Source organism: Bombina bombina, chromosome 12, assembly GCF_027579735.1.
Source record: "Bombina bombina isolate aBomBom1 chromosome 12, aBomBom1.pri, whole genome shotgun sequence".
Taxonomy (NCBI): Eukaryota; Metazoa; Chordata; class Amphibia; order Anura; family Bombinatoridae; genus Bombina; species Bombina bombina.
The window spans coordinates 27,337,187-27,354,178 of NC_069510.1; the positions used below are offsets into that span (position 1 = coordinate 27,337,187).

At 37.5% G+C, this 16,992-nt stretch overlaps 1 protein-coding gene across 3 annotated transcripts in view; it reads right to left on the minus strand.

The window, feature by feature from the left end:
* The window catches only part of EHMT1 (euchromatic histone lysine methyltransferase 1), a 245,904-nt gene that overhangs the window by 191,645 nt on the left and 37,267 nt on the right, over window positions 1-16,992 (minus strand). The window contains exon 1 of one of the 3 annotated variants that reach the window (XM_053695708.1): window positions 7,752-7,816. The exons of 1 other annotated variant lie outside the window; for it this stretch is intronic. In XM_053695708.1, the coding sequence (XP_053551683.1) occupies window positions 7,752-7,775 (24 nt within the window). In that variant the 5' untranslated portion in view covers window positions 7,776-7,816. Of the gene's footprint in view, window positions 1-1,443; window positions 1,607-7,751; window positions 7,817-16,992 lie in introns of those variants that run through there. One more of the 3 variants, XM_053695714.1, reaches the window with a different exon arrangement.

Consider the following 16,992-nt stretch of genomic DNA (forward strand, 5'->3'; position numbering starts at 1 on the left):
TGGCTAAAAATGAAGGGCAAATATTAGAAAATAATAATCGTGCAAAAAAAAAAAACACACAACTTAACACCCTCACATCTTGACTTGTCTACATCGTGTGATTTCAATGATGTGATCGGGTCAGGAGGGAATGCCTATGATGCTAGGCACCCCCTCCAGCCCCTGATCCCATTCAGAAAGGTGCTGTGCTATGGCTTCAGTACAGCCAAACGGCAAGGACGTTCTATGCAGTCCTAAGGGTGCTAAAGCCCAGAGCAGTTAGGACGGCATAGAACGTCCTTAAAGTTGGAAGGGGTTAATGTGTTTCTAACTTCAAGTTAATAAGATAGAAATGGCCAGCTTTCAAGCAACCATGAATCCAGTGTCCATTTTTTTCTGCAATCTTGTTCCTTCATCAATACAAGACAAAATTAGAAGCTTAGATATTCCCGATTAAGCGCAATTCAGCCATTGAAATGGAACAACACAAAGTAATCAACAACAAAAATATTGTGAATACATCTCTGATGTTGATTAACCACCACTGTCCGTCAGAAAGATCTCCTCCTTAAATAGGGTCACCCTAATCCAGCACTGACTACCTAAAGGGGCTTACCATATCCATGTCTTAGGATGAATCATTGGGTTATTAAAAAAAAATGAAGTCACTGTTTCCTCTATTTGCACTTAATCATAGACACACACACATATACATACAGGTATTCAGCTTAATTTACTTTGTTTTAACAATTACCAATTCCTATTAGAGAACTCTGCTCCAAATCCAACACTTCCCAAAACCTCCTAACACTTTTTTTTCTGTGAATTAGCAGTTTTGTAAATTACCATTAGGTCCTAGAACCTTTTAAATGAACAATCTGCAGTCAGGACAATGACACAAAAGCTTTGGATAAAAAGGATGGATGATAAAAATGAAGCTATCAGACAAGCCAACACTGACCATGTGCAATGGCTGAATAAGACAATGCACAGCACCTGTTTAGAAGCAGACAGCAGCAAACCTGACATGCTACAATGCAGTACACAAACTGCTGAAAAAATAAAAACCCAGTGCATAAGTTTACTTTTTCCTTCCACAACATTTGAATCAGAAAGGCTTTGGACGTCTCTGTGACATTCAAGGTACCAGTTGATTTGAGTTTCATGTATAGCCCTTTAAAACACCAAAGGCTCATTAATATACAATGTGTAATATTGCCCATAGTTCAGTGTGCAAGCCAAAACCCTTTAGGAGAGTTTATTCTTAAAATATGATGCAATGAGCAGGGAGGGGTCTTTTCTTATCACCAATTCTGTGGTGCACCCCAAGGCTAATCTACAGGTAGATTAAACGAATACTTTGGAACCAAAAAGTTTTGTCAAGTCATATTATTCAAGCAAAGACAAACCCACATATAGGCAAATCAGTCACAATCCTAGTGTTAGTGCAGCCACTGCCCTTACATAAAATAGCCTTGTTGTCTTCTGGTCCAGCAAGCTGGGGTAGATAGGTCCTCCTCTTTATTTCAGAAGCTCTCTGTGCCCATCTGGTTTTAGCTAGTTTGCTCTTTTCCTTCCTGATCCAGATTTCAGGCCTAGCTCTGCTCCAGACACACGTTGTCTACTCACACTGGGTGCAGCCCCAGACTTGGGGCATGCTCAGTAGATGCAGCTTCTCAGCCATTTCAAAAGCTTTTTATGAGGATAAAGGAGGAAGTGCCATGATTATGAAAAAAAAAAAACACAGCCTGCTATTCCACCAGCTGCATTTAATATCAACCAACCAATGCTTTAATGCAAGCTGTAATATTTTTTGGTTTGTTTTATATAGGATTACATTTTTCTTTCTAACGCTGCTCAAAACTGAGAAAGAATAATCATTCTTCAACACAATGGAAGCATTTCAGGTATTTGCTGAAGGTGTCCTTGTAGCTTTCAGCCACACAGCAAACGTAAGCAATGCTAATCAAATGCATAGATTCTCCTAAATTCTTCTTGCAACCAGGTTTATGTGTAGTTCACCCAAGAAACACACAAGTGAATGATACAATAGATCTTTAAACGCCTGGGAGAGCTGAATTTGAATGGGTTTATGTGACAAAATGTATCGGAGGTGTTTTTTTCTATGAACCATCCACACCAGGGTAATGGATAACCTCTTTAATTAATGATACTTATAAAAAATACACTCATATTAGGAGGACATTGCTCAACCTAACACATACAATTTAGACCCAACACTTCTGCTTCACAAGTGGAGGATGGCAAGGCAGAAACCAAAGATACAAAGAAATAATATGCTGTATCAAAATGGGGCCGTGACTGTCAGAGCAGAGATTTATACATCCTTGTAGCCACGGCTCAGAGACTTTAATCTTTGGCTACTAACGTTTTGGATTACTGTGCATATTTGTATACAAAGACTAAACAAAAAGGACTCTTTGCCCATAAAGACACTAAAGCCCATAAAAATAGACAATGACCTGCAGAATAACTAAGCACCTTAGCAAAAAATGCACAAGAAAATAGAAACCTTCAAATGACTACAGCAAAAGGAAATGGGTTAAATAAAGATACTGCACCTGTACGTGGAAAGCATCAATAGTCAGAAAACTTCAGGAGATAAAATACCATGGCTGTCTAAGACATCATGTGCGTCCCAATATAAATTTGTGTTTTGGGTTTTTTGGGGAGGGTTACATTCTTTAATGCATTCATTTATTGAACCAGGTGAGTATGTAAAACATACATTATGTTTGATAATAATTGAAACTTGATTTCTAGATATTTTTAATTTAACAATACAATACTCTGCTCTAAGACCCTTACACGGTAATGAAACACATTTTTCTCAGGATTCAGATAGCACAATTTGAATTCTAATTTACTTCTATTATGAAATGTATTTTATTCTATTGGTATCTTTTGTGGAAGGCCCTACTGGGAGCTAGCTGAACACATTGGGTCAACCAATGACAACAGGCAAATATGTACAGACATCAATCAGCGTACTGCTGCTCCTCAGTCTCCCTATATATGCTTTTTAATAAAGGACAGCAAGAGCTAAATGATATAACAGAAATAAATTGTAAAGCTGTTTGAAACTGAGTTTCATGGCCTCTTAACTTCACAAATCTCTGGAGCTTTGGAGGCACCACTAGAATTTAGATTGTTCTACACATGTATAACGTATTTTCATACACTTTATCTATAAACAAACAAGCGTTTGTGGTTTCTCAATATTCTTGCTGGCTCATATATATCTAAAATCTCCTCTACGTATCTGCACTCACAATTCAGTCAGGTCATCAACCAGGGTGCCCAAGTCAGAATATCCACGAGTTTCTTCAATCAAGGACTGCACTCGCTGGATTTAGAGTATAAATTATTTATTATATGGTGACGTTTCGGGGTTCGCAGACCCCTTCCTCAGACCAAACAAATATATACTATATATATGCTCTCAATTTTATTTTTATTTAGTTCCAGATAGTTTTGACTGATTTATACTCATATCCAAGGCCAGATTTTCATTAATGTACCTATATTCAATCACTCCAAAATACCCCTCCATGTTTGCCCAGTATTGTATCATTAATTAAGAAGAATGTAAAACCCCAAGAAGCACTGGCAGCCCAATGTACTAACAGACACCTTGCAAGAAAATGAGCTGTAGTGTCCATCAGACTATTCTACCTAACTCAGAGATTGACAAGGACTTTGAGGTATGAGACATGCACTTTTATGAGTTAGGCAAAAACACAGAGATATATTTGCTAGACTTAGACAGATTTATAGACAGACTGTTGCCATGTCTGACATATATGTGTACACATTTATTTGTAACACATGGGACATAACACTGTTGCAAAAAGTAAACACTAGAGAGAAACATTGTTAACAGGACAATTTTATAAGTTATAAAGTGTTGGTCTTGGAAAAACTAACTCACTAGGATACAGAGACTAATGAACAAAATATACTGTTTAAATAAAGCTTGAACATTCAAATGAAAACATACTAGTGTATACCTTTACTGATAGGTGGACCTGTGTTATACAGGAAGTAAGTTTAGTATAAAGTCATATTTTACTAATTTGTACATGATATTACGAAATTTATGAAAAAAAAAGCAATGGTGGTTTTCTTTCCCAGAAGTCAGCATTGCAAAAATATGCTGCAAGGTGTTAAATGTTCCACCTAAATTTGGCTGTTTGACCCATTACCCTGCACTGGTTAAATAAACTAAATGTGACTCATAACAGAACATCTGTTTTTCACTAATCTTAATATTTTCCCATCCTGGTTACAGACATTAAGAAATGATATGCGTAGGACAACTTTCTGTTGACTGTTCTTGCAAATTACCATGCTGAAGTTATATAGCAGTTGTCATATGTGCATCATTGGAATCACTGCAGCAATCATGTGTCAATCCATAAAAAAATCCAACTGTTGACACAGTTTCTAATCACTCAAGAGAATCTGCGACTGAATGCCTTAGTATTAAATATGGTCAGTGGTTCCAAACATGTGACCTGAGGTCCCAGATTACAACACAGCCATTGTGAGGAGCTATAATTTAATGTAATTGCCGTCAGCCAAAGTATCTGCTCATCTAATGTACTAGACCAGGCTTCCAGTCACACAAACATGGGAATAAATGCTGATCCAAGTCAATTACTGAGTGGGTACATAGAATGTGCTGCCATCTAAGCCTTAGGAAGAATATTACGCTAGGCTTCCTTCAATAGAAGACTGCATTATTTATAGATTGTACAACCAGGGAGCTAAAAAGCACAATATGAGACAGAGGCCCTTCATAGCATATCCTAAATACTGAGGTGCTAGGCAACCTGGGAATGTCATGAACATAGGTTTACGTAAAGGAAGCAAATGGCTTCAGAGAATGATCAAGAAATAACTTAACAAATCCAGAGTATGATGGCAGAGGGCACTTCTAGTTAAACCCTTATTCCTTTGTGATGTTTAAAGGGACAGGAAAACCCTTATTCCTTTGTGATGTTTAAAGGGACAGGAAAACCCTTATTCCTTTGTGATGTTTAAAGGGACAGGAAAACCCTTATTCCTTTGTGATGTTTAAAGGGACAGGAAAACCCTTATTCCTTTGTGATGTTTAAAGGGACAGGAAACACCATTTTTTTTGGGGGGGGGATTCAGAAAGGGAATACAATATTTTTTTTTAAAGGGTTTCCAATTTACTTTATTATTATCAACTTTGCTTCATTATGATTGTATTTTTTGTTGAAGATACCTAGGTTGGCATCTGCAGCACTATATAGCAGCAAATACTGCTTCCATCTAGTGCTCTTGCAAATGGGTTACATTCTTGCAATGGTGCTGTCCTATAGTGCTCTAGATACATGCACACTCCTGAGCTTACATCCATGCTTTTCAACAAAAGATACCAAGAGAACAAGGAAAAATTGATAATAAAAGTAAATTAGAAAGTTGTTTAAAACTGCTGCTCTATCTGAATCATGCAAGAAAAAATTGGGGTTTCATGCCCCTTTAATGAACACTTAAGATAGCATTGAGTTAATGACAGGCACACTTAAAAGGGACATTAATTCCAAAATGTTTCTTTCATGATTCACATAGAGAATCCGATTTTAACAACTTTTCAATTTAATTCTATTATCAATTTAGATTCATTCTCTTAGTATCCTTTGTTGAAGGAGCAGCAATGCACTACTGGTAGCTTGCTGAGCTAAAGAGGCATATATGTGCAGCAACCAATCAGCAGCCAGCTCCTCAGCCTGCCTAGGCATTATGTTCCAACAAGGATACCAAGAGAACTAAGCAAATAAAAAAAAAGTAAATTTGAAAGTTGCTTGAAATTGTATGCGCTTTCTGAATCATGAAAGAAAAATGTTGTGTTTCGTGTCCCTTTAAATTCCATCCCAGCACTACCGCTTAAAGTCTTTTTTATGAATCAGCTGCCTTTCAATAAAATAGGATTTTCACAAATTACTCCTGAACTTGCTAAATACCAACTTCAGATCATAATAGCTTTCCTCCCCCTCATAAAAAGGAAAGTACCCATTAGATATTTGTATCCTTCTTGAGGATCCGAATGCAGAAGTAGGCGGCCGCTCGTGCTGTTCGACTCTTTTCAGAGCCGGATTTATTCTTGTGCAAGAAGCGCACTAGGATCTAGATTAGCACACGTCTTAGTGCGGCGATCTTTTACAAGAATAAATCTGTCTCCGAAAAGAGCCTAATACCATAAGCAGCTGCCTACTTCCGCATTCGGATCCTCACCAAGGACACGAATGCACATATCTAGCTCCCATCATCTGACACTAGGGTTACCACCTCGGCCATGTTTTCCTGGACACTTATGAGTTACACATGCTGCAGGGTAAGCAGGGTGGACATGCATTGCGTCTCTGGACATGACATTAATAGTGCTGATGAACGTTCCTCACTGCACACCCTACAGCATGTGTAACGCAGGAAAACATGGCTGAGGTGGCAACCCCATCTGACACCAATTTGCACTCCCTTTAAAAAGTCATTTTATATGTGTGTAGAATATATCTGCAATTAAAAGCTGCACTGTACTACAGCCATATGCAAAAGAAATCTTTAAAAGCATCTAAAACTCATTTTGTTAACAAATTTACCTATTGAAAAGCCTTGTATGCTTTTTGTATATACTTTTGTTGTGAGCATTTAGGGACGCATGACCAAACAATAACGGTATAGCATGTTACAGGGTCACTGTTCTTCAATATACAGTTTGCTGTTTTGGGCATGATGAAAATAATAATCTATTTTCGGGGAGGGGAAATGTGCAAAATAAATCAAAAATACATTGCATTTTTTTGCTTCTCATAATGAAACATTATATGGGATATGAAATATTTAGTTTGTTGCCCTTTAAAAAACTACATACAGAGCAAATAGCTTTCCTTTAAGAGAATTTCTAATTTCACAGCTTTCTTGAGATACATCCTCCAGAATATGGTCATCATCTAAGCTGAGTCCAAACCAGAGGTCTACAAAATGACTTACAGTCTTGATAATATCCATTACACTAACTCAACGCAGCAGAAATTGCAACGGTCTACATGAAATCTCTGCTTTTTTTAATGCATCTATATGGTGACAATATTTTCAGAAAGGATGGTCTCAACTCAAGATCAGTAACTAAGATTCACTCTGCCTTTTTCTTTTTTTAAATAACGAATTATATCATTTTAAACAGATGGAATTAGTGCACTTCAAATGCTGGTGAAGAAAATCTGTTTACAAAAAGTATACAAAAAAGGGCTTATTCCAAAATTGTGACTCAACATAGCTAAACCAATGTAGACATTAACACACGCAGAAGAGTTCTAACGTTAATGTGGCCTAAAAGAATTAAGAACTCTCTTAAAATCTACTCTTCTAAAATGTAGAAGCTACAGATTCTCAAATACCATCAACGTTTAAAGCCTAAAGCTTTATGGCATTTGTGTAAAACAAAAAAGAGAAAGAACGTGCACCTCCCAAACTAACACCTTAACAGAGCAAACAGTTGGCAGTTGGTTGTGAAGAAAGAAAGAAAAAGAAAAAACAGAGCAAAGGTTCCAGTGAGGAGTGACTGGTCTTTAGCATAAAAGGAAATGCCTGACTAGGATCAAGAGGAATCTAAAGGCGTTTATCTCTCAGCAGTGTTTGCTTTCACAATCCATGGAAACATCCATAAAAAATACAGAGCAGAAACTGGATAGCAGACACCCAGGAGTCTATGCAAGTCATACCTCGATCACTGGCAGGTCTGACATGGCACTGCTGACAAACCGTGATCAGGAACTGCTGAGGCCTGCAGTAGGATGTCCTGATCTCCAACCCAGAGGGTGAATGGTGAGCATGCTCAGTGGAACCTCATCTCACAAGCATGAAATCATTTCATGGGAACTCAGTCTAAATGCAACACTGGTGGAGCTCACACTAGGTCACACAAGTATTGCATCTGAGCAGTCTCTTGTTTATTCTCATTTCCTCCAAGATGTTTCAAGCATAACTTTTATTTTTATTGCCTTTTTAGTTTGTAACATAGAGTTTGGAGATACACAAAATGAGGTGGGTTATGTTGTTGCAAGCTTTTGGAGATTTAACAGATATTATTGCTTCATTATTAAATCGGAAACCATAGTACCTCTACAACTGTTCCAAAATGTTTTAAAGGAACTTCTGCCCCCATTCAACAGCTATTACCAGTTATTCCTAATTAAGTAATTTTCTACATCCTGTATCAATTAACACAACTGCATACAGATGAGCTTGTCACTGCTCAACAAGGTCTAGTAAGGAGCAATACCTGTGATAGATCGCAGGTGCTCACTTACTGTAATTAACACACCCATACCCAGATCTGGAAAACCTCAAAGTCATTCTAGAGATATGAAACTAAAACATTTTCTTTTGTGATTCAAATAGGGCATAGGATTTAAAACAAATGTCCAATTTACTTTTATTATCAAATTTGCTACGTTCCCATGATATTCTTTGTTGAAGCAATACCTGGGTAGGTGTCTGGAGCTCTAGATAGCAGGAATAAGTGCTGAAATATACTGCTCTTGCAAATGGATCACATTCTTGCAAATCTGTGGCCATATGGTGCTTCAAAATGGGCCATGAATTGGGTACTGCACAAGTGTTACGTTTTTGCACAGCTGTGGGAGTTGCCCTGGCCGGCAAATCAACAACTAACACAGATGGCTCAGTTGTGCATAAACATTCACTTCCTGTTAGTTTCAACTGCTAAGTTATTTGAAAATGTCCGTAGTATGCTAGGGGTGTACAGTCCCTATATATCATTGCAAGCCACTAGCTTTTTTATAACATTTAATTGGTGCCATGTGATTGTGCACAGTACATACCTACAATCAGTAGCAATGCAACAGTGCAGATTAAGTGCATGCACACAATGCCAAAATCTTTGTCCTTTGAACCTTTTCCATGCACAACAAAAATATTTCTTGGAGCATGGCTAACTGATGACCTTGTGTATCATTCAAATGTAACTTAAAGAGACATTAAACACTAATTGCATTTTATGCACCTTCCTCTAATTATGGGAGCTGACATTTTGAAACCTAAGTTACACTGCAGGTATCAGAAGCACTGAAATGTAGTGAATTATAGATTTCAACATGTTGGCACCCATGACTAGCGAGGCAGGAAATAACCTCAATACTTTACTTATAAAATGTATTTAGTTTTACTCTTCCTGAGTAGTAGGAAATACTGCAGTATATTATGGTAGTCACCTGTCAAGCTAAGTATGAAATCAGTTATATATTCAGGCAAAAAAGGCAACAAGACAATGAAGTGTCATTTATTATTTTATTTACTGTGCAGTGCTTTGCCAATAGGTGCATAGTTTGTAAGAATAAATAAAAGCAAGAGACACTATCCTGAGCCCCCCCAATGCACCCTACCATCCCAATAATCTGATCATTTGATCTTGAAACCCAACAGCAAAGCAAACAAAGTACATTGTATATATGTAATGGCTCAACAAACCCAGAAGCCAGGGACAAATACAACAAATACTACTGTATAGCTCCCAAAAGTATGTCTGGCTCCTAAATTTTAATCAGATATGTTGACCCCTTAATGTCCTTGTGGTCAAAAATTGTATGATAAGAAAGAATATAATATATATATAAAAAAATAAAAGTGTGGGATCCCACTTAAACCATGTTTTGCATTTATTAAAGGGACAGTCAACACCAGAATTTTTGTTGTTTAAAAAGATAGATAATCCCTTTATTACCCATTCCCCATTTTTGCATAACCAACACAGTTATATTAATACACGTTTTACATCTGTAATTACCTTGTATCTAAGTCTCTGCAAACTGCCCCCTTATTTCAGTTCTTTTGACAGACTTGCATTTTAGCCAATCAGTGCTCACCCCTAGGTAACTTCACGTGTGTGAGCTCAATGTTATCTATATGACACACATGAACTAACGCCTCTAGTAGTGAACAACTATCAAAATGCTTTCAGAATAGAGGCGTCCTTTAATTTTTAAGAAATTAGCAAATGAACCTCCTAGGCTTAGCTTTCAACTAAGTTTTCTTTGGACTTGATTGTCCCTTTAAATCATTTAGAAGTGAAGGAACGTGACTAAGGTAATGAAGAACGCTGTAACAACTAAGCAGCACAAAAAAAATATTACCTAGTTGCATGTTTTTAGGAACGAAGCTGTAGCTCCTGAAAAAAAATTTGTCCCATTTTTTCAAAAAACATTTAAAATATTAGGTATGTACCACTGGTTGCCCGACGATGTATAGGAAAAAGGTACAATTGTCAAAGGTCAGTAAATATTGTTAATTCCTACCAAGATCAGTGCGTCAAATATGGAACCAAAACTAGGGTAAAATAAGCCAAAAGCAAGGTAGTGGCATGGGGACCTCAGATCTCAGCCCAATAAATGGCACCCAACTACCAGCACCAATGAGTTGGAATTTCTAGAGGAGAAGACATTTTTATGTACATAATTCCCAACTAAGCATAAACTGGAAGTGAAATTGGGGATATAACAAACTGTAAAACAATGGTACCATAAAACATAGATGTAATGTAGATTTATAAAACTTCACACATATGGTTCCTAAATGTCCTGCCTGGTTCTTATATTATATGGGTTTGGCTACCACTACCATGAAACACAATACCGTTCTCATTAAACACTTAGGTTTTAAAGGGACAGTCTACACTAAAATTGTTATTGTTTAAAAAGATAGATAATGCCTTTACTACCCATTCCACAGCTTTGCACACCCAACATTGATATATTAAAGGGACAATCTAGTCAAAATTAAAAACTTTTATTATTCAGATAGGACTTGAAATTTTAATCAACTTTCCAATTTACTTTTATCATCAAATTTGCTTTGTTCCCTTAGTTGAAACTAAACCTAGGTAGGCTCATATGCTAATTTCTAAGCCCTTGAGGGCTGCCTCTTATCACATGCTTTTTAAATTGCTTTTCACAACAAGAGACTGAAAGTACATGTGGGCCATATAGATAACAGTGTTAACGCCCGGGTAGTTATTTAAGATTTAGCACAACACAGTACTAAATGCAAGTCAATAGATAATAAACAGTCAGAGATCTTAGATACAAGGTAATCACAGAGGTAAAAAGTATATTAATATAACTGTGTTGGTTGCGCAAAACTGGGGAATGGGTAATAAAGGAATTATCTATCTTTTAAAACAATAACAATTATATTGTAGACTGTCCCTTTAACTATATCCATGGAAAGAGAAAATTTTGGATTATTCAAAAACTAATTCTAAGTTTCCATTGAGGTGGTAATGTTTGGAAATTTGTGGTAATATAAAAATTCTCCATAAACTTTAATGGAGAAAAATGTTTTTACCACCAGTTTCCAAACTTTACTACCTCAATGAAAACTAGGCCTAAGTTGGCCCTCAGATCAATGAATGTTTTTTTTTCACAAATTTTTGGTGCATAGTTTTTAATCTACAATAAATTAATTTTTCTATAGTAATAAAAAATAACAAAATGCCAGATCTGCTGTTATAGCAAGTAATGTTCTAATATGAGGTCAGAAACTAATTTAAAGGACCAGCCAACACATTAGATTTGCATAATCAACAAATGCAAGATAACAAGACAATGCAATAGCACTTATTTAGTGTGAACTTCATATGAGCAGTAGATTTTTTTCTAACAAATTTCAAAGTTATGTATATTTCCACTCCCCTTGTACCATGTGATAGCAATCAGCCAATCACAAATGCATATATGTATAGTTTGTGAATTCTTGCACATGCTCAGTAGAATCTGGTGACTCAAAAATTGTAAATATAAAAGACTGTACACATTTTTTTAATGGAAGTAAATTGGAAAGTTGTTTAAAATGACATGCTGTATCTGAATCATGAACATTTAATTTAACTTGAGTGTCCCTTTAAGGAGAACGAGTTGCAGTACAAGACTAAGATAGTTGCACTAATGAAGTGGGGGAAAGTGTAAAAAGACGGTGAAAAAAAAAAGAGGTTAAAGGGATATGAAACCCAACATTTTCCTTTCCCGATTAAGATAGAACATACAATTTTAAACAACTTTCCAATTTACTTCTATTATATAATTATGCTTTATTCTCTTGGTGTCCTTTATTGAAGAAGCAGTGATGCACTACTGGGAGTTGCGCAGTAACCAATCAGTACCTTCAGAGTCTACCTAGGTTTTCTTTTCAACAACTTATATCAAGAGAACAAAACAAATTAGATAATAGAAGTAAATTGGAAAGTTGTTTAAAATCACATGGGCTATCTGACTCATGAAAGAAATCATTTGGGTTTCATGTCCCTTTAAGGAGGAGACAAACATATCCTGTTTCCTGCAGTTTTACTCTACAAGGCTAAAGCACCAGAAGTCAGAGTATTCAAAAACATTAACTACAGTACAATTGCATAAATCAACACTAATAAAAAGACAATGGAATGCCACTTAGGGCCCAATGATAAAAATGCTGGCAGGAAATCATATAAAATCTTTGTTTTGTTTTAGACCTTATATTGTAATGCAGGAATCTCTCCTTCACATACAGAATCCAGCATAATGAGATTAGCATCTCTCAAGGTAACATTTTGTGTTTCCTGACCGAACTGACGAGACTTCTTCGATCATCTCACCCGAGGGGAGAGATTTAGATCATCAAACCCTAAGGGGTAGATTTATCATAGTGCGGGCTGACATGATACAATGTAGCTTATCATAGTGCAGGCTGACATGATACAATGTAGCTTATCATAGTGCGGGCTGACATGATACAATGTAGCTTATCATAGTGCAGGCTGACATGATACAATGTAGCTTATCATAGTGCGGGCTGACATGATACAATGTAGCTTATCATAGTGCGGGCTGACATGATACAATGTAGCTTATCATAGTGCGGGCTGACATGATACAATGTAGCTTATCATAGTGCGGGCTGACATGATACAATGTAGCTTATCATAGTGCGGGCTGACATGATACAATGTAGCTTATCATAGTGCGGGCTGACATGATACAATGTAGCTTATCATAGTGCGGGCTGACATGATACAATGTAGCTTATCATAGTGCGGGCTGACATGATACAATGTAGCTTATCATAGTGCGGGCTGACATGATACAATGTAGCTTGTCATAGTGCGGGCTGACATGATACAATGTAGCTTATCATAGTGCGGGCTGACATGATACAATGTAGCTTATCATAGTGCGGGCTGACATGATACAATGTAGCTTATCATAGTGCGGGCTGACATGATACAATGTAGCTTATCATAGTGCGGGCTGACATGATACAATGTAGCTTATCATAGTGCAGGCTGACATGATACAATGTAGCTTATCATAGTGCGGGCTGACATGATACAATGTAGCTTGTCATAGTGCAGGCTGACATGATACAATGTAGCTTATCATAGTGCGGGCTGACATGATACAATGTAGCTTATCATAGTGCGGGCTGACATGATACAATGTAGCTTATCATAGTGCGGGCTGACATGATACAATGTAGCTTGTCATAGTGCGGGCTGACATGATACAATGTAGCTTATCATAGTGCAGGCTGACATGATACAATGTAGCTTATCATAGTGCGGGCTGACATGATACAATTTAGCGTATCATAGTGCGGGCTGACATGATACAATGTAGCTTATCATAGTGCAGGCTGACATGATACAATGTAGCTTATCATAGTGCGGGCTGACATGATACAATGTAGCTTGTCATAGTGCGGGCTGACATGATACAATGTAGCTTGTCATAGTGCGGGCTGACATGATACAATGTAGCTTGTCATAGTGCGGGCTGACATGATACAATGTAGCTTGTCATAGTGCGGGCTGACATGATACAATGTAGCTTATCATAGTGCGGGCTGACATGATACAATGTAGCTTGTCATAGTGCGGGCCGACATGATACAATGTAGCTTATCATAGTGCGGGCTGACATGATACAATGTAGCTTATCATAGTGCGGGCCGACATGATACAATGTAGCTTATCATAGTGCGGGCTGACATGATACAATGTAGCTTATCATAGTGCGGGCTGACATGATACAATGTAGCTTATCATAGTGCAGGCTGACATGATACAATGTAGCTTATCATAGTGCGGGCTGACATGATACAATGTAGCTTATCATAGTGCGGGCTGACATGATACAATGTAGCTTATCATAGTGCGGGCTGACATGATACAATGTAGCTTATCATAGTGCGGGCTGACATGATACAATGTAGCTTATCATAGTGCGGGCTGACATGATACAATGTAGCTTATCATAGTGCGGGCTGACATGATACAATGTAGCTTATCATAGTGCGGGCTGACATGATACAATGTAGCTTATCATAGTGCGGGCTGACATGATACAATGTAGCTTATCATAGTGCGGGCTGACATGATACAATGTAGCTTATCATAGTGCGGGCTGACATGATACAATGTAGCTTATCATAGTGCGGGCTGACATGATACAATGTAGCGTATCATGTCCGCTGCACATCGATAAATGCTGACAGCGAATCATTGCACCAGCAGTTCTTGTGAACTGCTGGTGCAATGCCGCCCCCTGCAGATTCGGGTGTCAATCAACCCGATCGGGTTGATTTCTGTCCGCCGCCTCAGAGCAGGCGGACACGTTTTTAGACTGCTGCTTCATAACTTCCGTTTCCAGCAAACCTGAAGGCTGGCACGGAAACAGGGGCATCAAGCTCCATACAGAGCTTGATAAATCAGCCCCTATGTCTGAATTTCAAATGAGCAGATGTTTGTTAGGGTTTTTTGTTTGTTTTTGTTTTTTTAAAGTTTTAAAGCTACCATTTTCCCTGCTTCCTGTATCATGTGACAGCCATCAGCCAAACACAAAACACATACGTATACACTGTGTATTCTTGCACATGCTCAGTATGAACTGGTGCCTCAAAGTGTGCATAAAAGAACTTTGTGCCCATTCCGATTAAAGAAGTCAATTAGATTGTTTTATTTTATGTCATGCTCTATCTGAAACATGAGTTTCATTTTAACTTGTGTGTCACTTTAAGGGCAGCTCTTCTGGTAATGCACAAGTTGGCTATGAGTAATGGAAAAGCCCCTGCTATTTACAGTAAACCATCGCAACTACAAGGGCTAGAGTAGAGCTTGACAAACTCAGGCACCAGGGAGTGACAAGCATCAAAAAAATGAGGCCATGGGGCCCTGGTTTAGAGTCCCCAAAACACCTATAAGTGCCAGCACTTCCTCCTGTCAGCCGCACCTAATAAATATCTCTGGTACTCGTGCATACATTTAGTTGCTCATTGTCTGAGAAAGACAACTCCCATAAATCTATTGGTGGACAAAGACAATGCTCCACAAGCAAACATGCATCCATGAAAAAAAAGAAGAAAAAGTAAAATATTTTGAAATACCCTCTTTTAAATGCAAAAAAGAAAATACATTGACTTTCGCATCATCTTAAAGGAACACGAAATCCAAACTTTTTCTTCTATGATTCGGGCAGAGAATATAGTTTTAAGGAACTTTTCAATTTACTTCTATTGTCTAACTTGATTCATTTTCTTGGTATCCTTTGTTGAAGAAGCAGCAATGCACTACTGGGAGCTAGCTGAACACACTGGATAAGCCAATGACAAGAGGCATTAATGTGCAACCAACAAGCAACAGCCTGCTTCCAACAAAGGATACTAAGATAATGATGCAAATTAGACAATAGAAGTAAATTGGAAAGTTGTTTAAAATTGTATGCTCTATCTAAATCACAAATGTTTAATTTTGACTTTACTGTCCTTTTAATATTATCTTTGCTACAGCAGCCCTTTATTTTAGCTGAGACCCCTTTTTTACACTGGAAAAATTAAACTTTCATAATCATTGCTAATCATTAACAGTTAGACTTTTTGTCTCATTCCATGTAGGCTTCTCGCCTCTCGCCAAATACTGAAAAAAAGTTACTAATTCATACACAAAACACACACACTCATTCATACACATACTAACACTATCATGTGGGGATTAGGGAGTCAGTAAGAATATTTAGGGGCCAGACAGTGGTATTTGTATATAGATATATGCAGAATAACCCCAAAAGTTAGGAAGCAGGGGTAAAATTCAAGGAGCCAGTGGCTACATGTCTCCTGGGTTTGTTGAATCCTGCTTTATGGGACCCCCCGCAGTCCCAACTCCCTGTACTACAGCATACATGGGCTTTACATCTGGCTATAATACCTCTGATTACATAACTTGTGGTCTAGCAGAAGAGGTTTACAAATGGCACTTTAGGCAGTATCAGACATAAATACTGAGTACCCTAGTATGACATGGAGAAAAAAAATGTTAGCATACAGTGCTCTCCATAGGTAACCACAATGGTGATCGGCACTAGGGCCATATTTCTTGCAAGATCAGTTTACAGATTATCACTAGTTTGGGCAGAGTCACTGAAAAAAGGTTAGGCGACTGATGTAAGCCCTTGTACCTGGCTCCTAAACTAACTGACTGACTGTATGTATGTACGTATATATCTATCTACCACACTGAAAAAGATACAGTACTTAAAACACAAAGTGCTAAGAATTTGCTAACTTCCCAATGCCAAAAAATCAAAAAGTACAGTCACACATTCATTAAAAGAAACTTTATTAAAATAGTTGTGTCCGTCAGTAAAATACAGTATTGCAGACCCTTAGTTATGACATGAGTATTGGCTGTAGGACCTGTAACACTGACTTTTTATTGATGGATTCATTTGTGCTCTAATATATATCAATGGTCTCACATGCTGTACATTTATCTTTATTAGCACAGCATGTACTAATCTGATTATTTACTATTCCTATTTAGTTCTTACACCAGGCTCAAGGTATCGGGGAAGCAGCGGGTGAAATTATCCTTTATTTTTAACAAACTATTTAACGAGTTCGCACTGCAGTAAAAATGCAGCT